We start from the raw sequence: 7,517 nt of genomic DNA, 5'->3' as shown, positions 1-7,517 counted from the left end.
GCCCAAGCGGCTTGCAGTATGCACACGAAACCGCAACAGAATCGCCGAAGCATCGTAGCAGGGCAGGCGACGGACAGGCGCAGGCCAAGCAGGCATGGGCATGGCAAAGCCAAGGTAGCGAGGCGGGCACGCCTTCCCTTCCGCGCCTCCGCTACCCTCCAAACATAGGCTATATGAAAGCTTCGTTTCTTATTTGTGTTTTTTGTAACTTAATATCTGTGCTCAAGCAGCTGACTTTAGGTGTTTTTTTTCGTCTAGACATGCAGTACCTGTTGTTATTTTGATTTCCTACTTTAGGTGTTTTTCTATCCGGGTTGAAAAAGTTGTGGACCCGTTTAAAAAGATAACACAGGAAACAGGAAAGGGGACAAGTGTCATGCTTTTATTGAATTCAAAATTTGGATGAAAGCTAATTGCATTTCATCCGGATGTAAAACAGACACTCCCACCTTCTCTCTTCGTGTAAATAAAATGGCCGTGCTCATGCCGGTTCCTATAAAAAAATAGTGACCGCCATTGTTTAGCTTGCAAGCAAAGTAATTAACGCGGGGAAGAACCCAGTCGGCAATGACTCTACTATAGCTCAATATATATATATATTTGACAGCGGAAAAGATAGCACTTGGGGATTTTAGGATGCGGTGGCGACTTGGCGTTCGCGCTATAGTTTGGCTTCTAGTGAGCTTCTGGTCGACGGTTGAGGTGAGGCATGCATGCGCACATCACACGCGCTTCCATCCTGTCCGCGACGTATGTATGTATCAACTACTCTTTTGCAGGTAATCGTTACCGGAATTCATAAGAATGCAGAGGACAACTGCTGTGCCCAGCCGCAGGTTCGTCCCGTAGCGTGGAAAAGGCAAAGGGAGACGAGAATCCACGTGCAGCTGCCCAAGCGGCTTGCAGTATGCACACGAAACCGCAACAGAATCGCCGAAGCATCGTAGCAGGGCAGGCGACGGACAGGCGCAGGCCAAGCAGGCATGGGCATGGCAAAGCCAAGGTAGCGAGGCGGGCACGCCTTCCCTTCCGCGCCTCCGCTACCCTCCAAACCGCCGAACCAAACGAGCCCAGCACCCACCGCCCGAAATAATCCTATATATCAATCGACGCATCGAAATCTTTTCCTCCACTCCTACCAGCACCGGGCAAGTGTACAACTCCTCTTCCCCCTCGTCTGCTGTTCCTTTCTCCGGTAGCTAGCCGGCAGTCTGCGCAGCAAGAGAAGAAGAGAGAGTTCTGCTGCGAAGATGGTGGCGCCCGTGGTGATCGCGTCGGCGGGGCTCGGGATGCTGGCGGGCGTGGTGATGGCGAACCGGACGACCGGGGACGGGCTGCCGGCGGCGTCCAGGTGGGACGCGCGGCCCCGTTGCTCCACGTGCAGCGGCACCGGCCGGGAGGAGTGCCTCTGCAGCCGCTGGTCCGACGGCGACGTCGGCTGCGGGACGTGCTCCGGCTCCGGCCGCAAGCGGTGCCGCAGCTGCGGAGGCTCTGGCACCGGCCGGCCGATCCCGGCACGGCTCATCGTCCAGCAGCAGAAGCTGCCGACCGCGCCCGGGCGACGCGGAGGCTACAACTGATGTTCGTCGTCGGTTTCGCGGAGGAAATTAAACCAGAAGTGCAATTAGGCAGAACATAATAGTTATGCATAAAACATTTTTAGAGCTCCTTTGATTCAAGGGAATTTATAGAAATTTTAGAGGATTTATGTCCTTGGGGATCTTTCCTGCGTTGGCAGGTTGATTCACATGATTACAATTCTTTGGAATTTTCCTTTGGATTCATTTCCATTCTATTTTGGAGAAAAAAAAATCATTCGCTCAATCCTTCATTAAGAAATGTCAGCGGTTTCCTATGTGGATGTGCTAAAGCACATCTACATGTGACTTAATTACCGGTCGTTGATTTTACTCGAAGATTCATATACATATTTGACGATTTTTAAGTTTGATTTTTTTAGAGAACGTCGACATTTATTGATCAAGCAACAAAGTTATAAATAGTCTCCCGGATACAATCCGGAAGAGAATGAAAGAAATAAAGACTAAACGTGGTCAAACCTGATTTGCTAAAACATGAGCTGATATATTAAGGTGCCGACGGATATGCATGAACAACAAAGAGGAGAGGCCGCTCGCCGCTTCTTTGATCTCAGCCATAAATGGCTCCTACCACAGAACGATCCTTCGATGAAGACGTCACACGTTGCACAACCGAAAGGCAGTCAGTCTTAAAAAACATTTGTGAAACCTTTATCAAGCGCCAACCTTGTTGTCCGTTGAAGCGCCATGGCCTCAGCAATCTCACGAGATAGCACCCCCGTGAGGGTTCAAAGCAGGCCGCCACACATCGACCGAGGGAGTGCAGGGACACCACCCTCGTGGCTACACCGACTCGTGTACCGCCACTGTGTCGCCCCTTCGAGCCGTGACAATGAGGTCTTTTTGAAGTCGCCCTGACCCGTGTGTTGCCGCGTCGTCACCCCTTCGGGCCGTAGCACCGGGATGCATGGTCCACGCCACCGTCCCCGCGCATCGACTTCTATGTGGCATGCATCGCGTTGCCTCCCTAGTCGCGGGAAAGCCACCGTCCACGCTGGTCTTTGTCACGGTCTTGGGTTCTTCCTCGTCTACTTCGAGCATCGTCGCCGCGCTCCTAACCAACCGCCTCCATCGCCGTCAGGCCACGGCCGCATCTCTTCTACGGTGTCGATGTAGCTTGCTCGCCCATGTCGCGCCGCCAGTCCACCCCCTTCATCTTCGTCTCCTACCCCGTCTCTAAGAGAGGCTTCTTGCCCTCTAAGTATGTACTCCTACATAGACTCGACCATGAGGTTCAATACAACATCCATCATATTTCCTACCAGTCCATGTCTCTCTCTTGTAACATTGAGCATCAGACAGAGCCTTAAATATTTTGATCGACCACTCTAAACTTCTGAGGTACACATCTAGTTTCTTAAGCGGCAGCGACAGCTAGGAACTCGTCGGATTCGACTCCTTTGTGTGTTGCTTTGGCAACCATTGACAGTGGAACCTCAATGCCTCGGCTTCAGTTAGTAGTTTGGATTAGAGGGTTTTAGTCCTTCCAAGAGTGACACTCGGGCAGATGGCAGCCTTGATCTTGGGATTGGTATCTGAGGATCTCATGTTTCTCATCCTCCTCGAGTTCACCCGTCAGACAAAGTTCTGACATACATTTTTGACATATCGTGAGTGCGGTGAGGTTAGGATTTCTCGACATCCACGTACGCCGGCAAGATATGATGTTAGACGTGGTAGATTAATAGTATTCTGGGTTGCACTTCATTTCGTTCAATTTATCGTTTCTTCATTTCATTCAATATATATTAACCTGCCTTGTTTACATATTCCTTCTACAATTAACATGACATCTAGTGGTTCAATAGTGACAACTACCCCTATTAGAAAAAGGCTTATAGGTGGCTTCAAATCAGTAGCAGGCAAGTATTTGAAACGGACATTACTATTGTGAAAATGTAGCACTGGCGGTAGAAAAAAGCCCCTGCCACTTCAGTTAGTAGTAGCTGGCACAAGTATCCATCCGCTACATATATCCATCCGACCATCCGCTACATATAAGGACATCTCCTACGTGGCTGCTCAATTGCCCCGGACCAGTCCGTTTTGAGCAGGCTGGGCCAAAACCAGGCCCCTATGGGGCTGCTCATACGGACAACAGTCCGTGGATGCTCAAACCCAGACCAAATTTGGTCCAGATTTGAGCAGCCCGCGGACAACAAAGTGTCATGTTTTCTCCCTCCCCTGGCCCGCCACAGAGCGACCCCTCCTTCCACCTCGCGCCACCCCCAACCCACCTCACCGCCGCTAGCTCGCCGATTTGGCGACCCCCACCGGCCACGCCGACCACCCCCTCCGCCCCTACCTCTCACCCACGTTGCCGCCGGTCCCGCAGGCGTTTCGCCGGCCTGTCCACCGCCCGGTCCACCTCCCACCCCCACGGGACGCACACAAGGTGTTCGTCCGTGTGCTTTGCCTGACCTCGGCTTGAAAAATGACGGACAGCGGCGACGAGTTCTTCTTCAACAACGTGATCATGTACTCGTCCTCGTCGGAGTCCGATCCGAGGACGAGAGAGACATCCTCGTTGCCACTCTTGTGGTCAATGACCACATCTCAAGGATGCGGCCGATGTTCAGAGGGTCCATTTCCGGCCATGAGCCGGCCTTGGACAGGGACAGAGGAGGTGGCCATGCCCAGCTGTACAAGGACTACTTCCATCCAACCAATCCGGTGTACATGGCGAAGCTATTCCGGCGCCGTTTTCGGATGAAAAGGGACCTGTTCAACCGCATTTGACTCGGGGTGCTCGATTTTGATGATTGGTTCAAGTGCAAGCCAGATGCCACCGGTAAGCTTGGCCTCTCTTCTTATCAAAAATGCACCGCGGCAGTTCGGATGCTCGCATATGGAGTAGCTGGTGATCTGGTTGATGAATACTTGCGTATGAGTGAATCCATATGCCTCAAGTCTATGTACAACTTTTGTGAAGCTTGGTTCAGGTCTTTGGTCCGGAGTACTTGAGGGAACCAACTATTGCCGATACTTAGCGACTGTTGTCGATCAACGAGAACAGAGGGTGTCCTGGTTGTGTTTATTTGAACTTCATAATTTTTATTAAGACTTTATTTGTGTCTTTATTGAACGGTCAAATTTGTAATAAATGACTCGTATTTTATTTAAAGTATTGTGTTTGTTTTTAATCTCAAAGTATCCATAGGAACCAAAAACTTAGAAAAAATATGGCCCGGGCCACTAAATGAACAGCCCCGTAGGGTGTAGGGACCAGAAACGCGCGAACACCGCCCCGGACGGCTGCTCAAACAGACAAAATCCGGATAAATTTGGTCCCGATTTGACCAGCCCCATAGGAGATGTCCTAAGCTCTTAGAAATTTACCCAGGTGATGAAAGCAAGCAGTGTCGGGCACCTCACCAGCGTCTGCCACTGGTTTGTCTCACAACAGTGGCGGGCAAAACTTGTGCCCATCTGTTTTGCCAGCCACAACAATATTATGGTAATCCATTATAATTGTTTTTGCAGAAGTTAGCAATGCCGGGTCATATGGGTCGCCTGCCACATATATCTTAAACCTAGAATAGTCTCACATTTTATCATGGGGCTATGGATGGTGTGTTTTACTAATAAGAAGTGTTTAAAGTCCAAATGATTTAAATAAATGGAGTAGTTTGGCTGGCAGTCGTGTGTAGTCTTCCACCGTACACGTCGCCTCTCGTCCATGCCGTGTAAGAACGTACACGTCATCCACGTTGTAGCTTCGCTCCTTAATTTGGAGCGAATGTTAAGGTCGAGCACAACTTGAAAGCGAGCGCGAGAGACACCCCTCTCCCCCATCCGCGCCGCGGGCCACTCCATCCGCGGCGGCCACCAAGTACGCATTCATGGCGGGCATCGGCGAATCCCGCAGTCCCCCGCGGGTGTCCCCTGGGAGTGACCGGCGCGGCTCCCTGCCCCGCGGTCTGAGCGGCGCCGTGCGGTCGACATCCCCACCTCGGGCTGCTCCAGATCCAGACCAGGCGCCGCGAATCCTGCGGCACGGCAGATGCTCGGAGTTCCCTGCCGGTCCGTCGGTGGAGCTAGCGCCTCTACTGCTACGGCAAGATTCGGGGAGCTCGGGTCTGCTCTTGGATCCGGTCGCAACGGAGCGTCCTTCACCATTTACCTCCGACGGGACAGAGCCTCCGCCTGCGCCCCGCATCAAATCCATCGTCGTCGCGCCTCCTCCGGGCTGTAGGCATTCCTCTTCAGGCATGGAACCAGGCTGGACCGAGGTCAGCGCTCGGAGGGGCGGCCGTCACCTGCTCGACCCATCGGTCCCTCGGGCGCGCCGTGTGCCGCAGCGCTCGGCCCGCCTGCAGACTTTCATTACCGGTACGTCGCCGCCCCCGCTATATCTATTCCGTGGACGCTGCTTCCGTTGCCTGAGCAAACGTCACCGACTAGCGGAGTGCCGGGATCCAATACACTTCATCACCTATAGGAGGGCCGGCCACATCGCAAAAAACTGCCCTTGGAATCCCCTTGTTCGAGGTCGGGGAGGCCAAATTAGAGGCAGGCTAGGTCCGGCTCCTCCCGAGCAACCCCTGCACCAGCGCATCCGCTTCCCACCACCGGCTGTCTCCACCATGTGTTAGAGCATATATCTTCATATGTGGTTTTGGTAATTGATGACAACTCCTATGGACTAATGGTTTCTTTAAGTTATATTTATAGGACTTGTCCATAGACACTTCTTGAAGTCCATCTGTTGGGTTCAAGGAGTTTATATGATGACCAAGATGTTATTCAAGGTATTATCCAAAGAATGGTCATAGAAACACTAGGTTGATCAAGATCTCAGACAAAGAGTAAATCAAGATGATCAACACACAAAGCGTACAAGATGTACCGAGAGGGATCAAGTGATCCCATGGCATGGTAAGCATTGTCCATTACGTGTTTGTGTACTAACCCATGGTCTTTGTGAGACTCCTATGTGGGGGTTAGGTGTGCTTCCATTGGGCTTGCGTCAAAAGGAAGATCTCATACAACCCATGAAGGATGACGTCAAGTGGTGATCGCCATCAAGATTGTGGTGTGCAAGTTCAAGCGGATCAGCACGAATATATCATTGAAACTATTGTCAATGATCATGTGCTGACAAGGACAACCTCATGTGCTAACAAGGACAAGATCAAGATAAGCATTCCTGAGCACTACATGCTTGACTCTTGTGGATGTACACATGGTGGACAGGACAAGATCAAGATAAGCATTCTTGAGCACTACATGCTCGATTCTTGTGGATGTACACATGGTGGACAGGACAAGATCAAGATAAGCATTCTTGAGAACTTCATGCTTGATTCTTGTGGATGTTCACATGGTGGACAAATGAAGATGAATACATAAGCTAGGCTTTCCGCATTGTGTATGGGAAAGCTACTTGAAGACTTCATCATCTCTTGCTTTCAACTTGAGCCAAGAAGGAACAACAACAATCAAGCTCAAGTGAAAGGGCTAACTCAAAGGTATCAGTTCCTTTGACGTTAGTTGTGCGGAGTGATAATCAACAAATAAAAGTGTACACTCAAGTATGGATCATCAGTACTCTTTTATGATTCTTGAGTCCTTAGGGATCCCGCACTATTAAGAGGGGATCACAGGTTTTGCGATGAACTTGCTCAAACTACAACTTCACTTTCTGCTCAGGCCACATCTCCACTGCTTTGCTGTTATCTGTGAACAGAACCAGTGCCTCGGACATCCGGCTTCCTCCGGACGTCCGAGGGCCGGACGACCGACTACCTCGGAAATCCGACATCCTATACGAGAGAAATGAGAGCCATATAACTCGGACTTCCGGCTACCTCCGGACGTCCGAGGCCCGGATGTCCGGTCAAGTCCTGGAAATCCGGAAGCCTGCACCAGTAGAAGTTGAGTTCTATATCTCGGAAATCCGGCTCCCTCCGGACG

General features: G+C 51.2%; 1 protein-coding gene across 1 annotated transcript; it reads left to right on the top strand.

Moving 5' to 3' along the window:
* The first annotated feature begins 1,003 nt into the window (after positions 1 to 1,003).
* On the top strand, positions 1,004 to 1,824 carry LOC123404675. The gene has a single exon (XM_045098613.1). It carries the CDS (start codon positions 1,251 to 1,253, stop codon positions 1,578 to 1,580), a length of 330 nt encoding a protein of 109 aa, XP_044954548.1. The 5' UTR covers positions 1,004 to 1,250; the 3' UTR covers positions 1,581 to 1,824.
* Positions 1,825 to 7,517: the final 5,693 nt, after the last annotated feature.

The sequence above is a fragment of the Hordeum vulgare genome, chromosome 6H (genome assembly GCF_904849725.1).
Source record: "Hordeum vulgare subsp. vulgare chromosome 6H, MorexV3_pseudomolecules_assembly, whole genome shotgun sequence".
Taxonomy (NCBI): domain Eukaryota; kingdom Viridiplantae; phylum Streptophyta; class Magnoliopsida; order Poales; family Poaceae; genus Hordeum; species Hordeum vulgare.
Note: the sequence above shows the minus strand (reverse complement) of the source record. Positions and strands in the feature narration are given on the sequence as shown.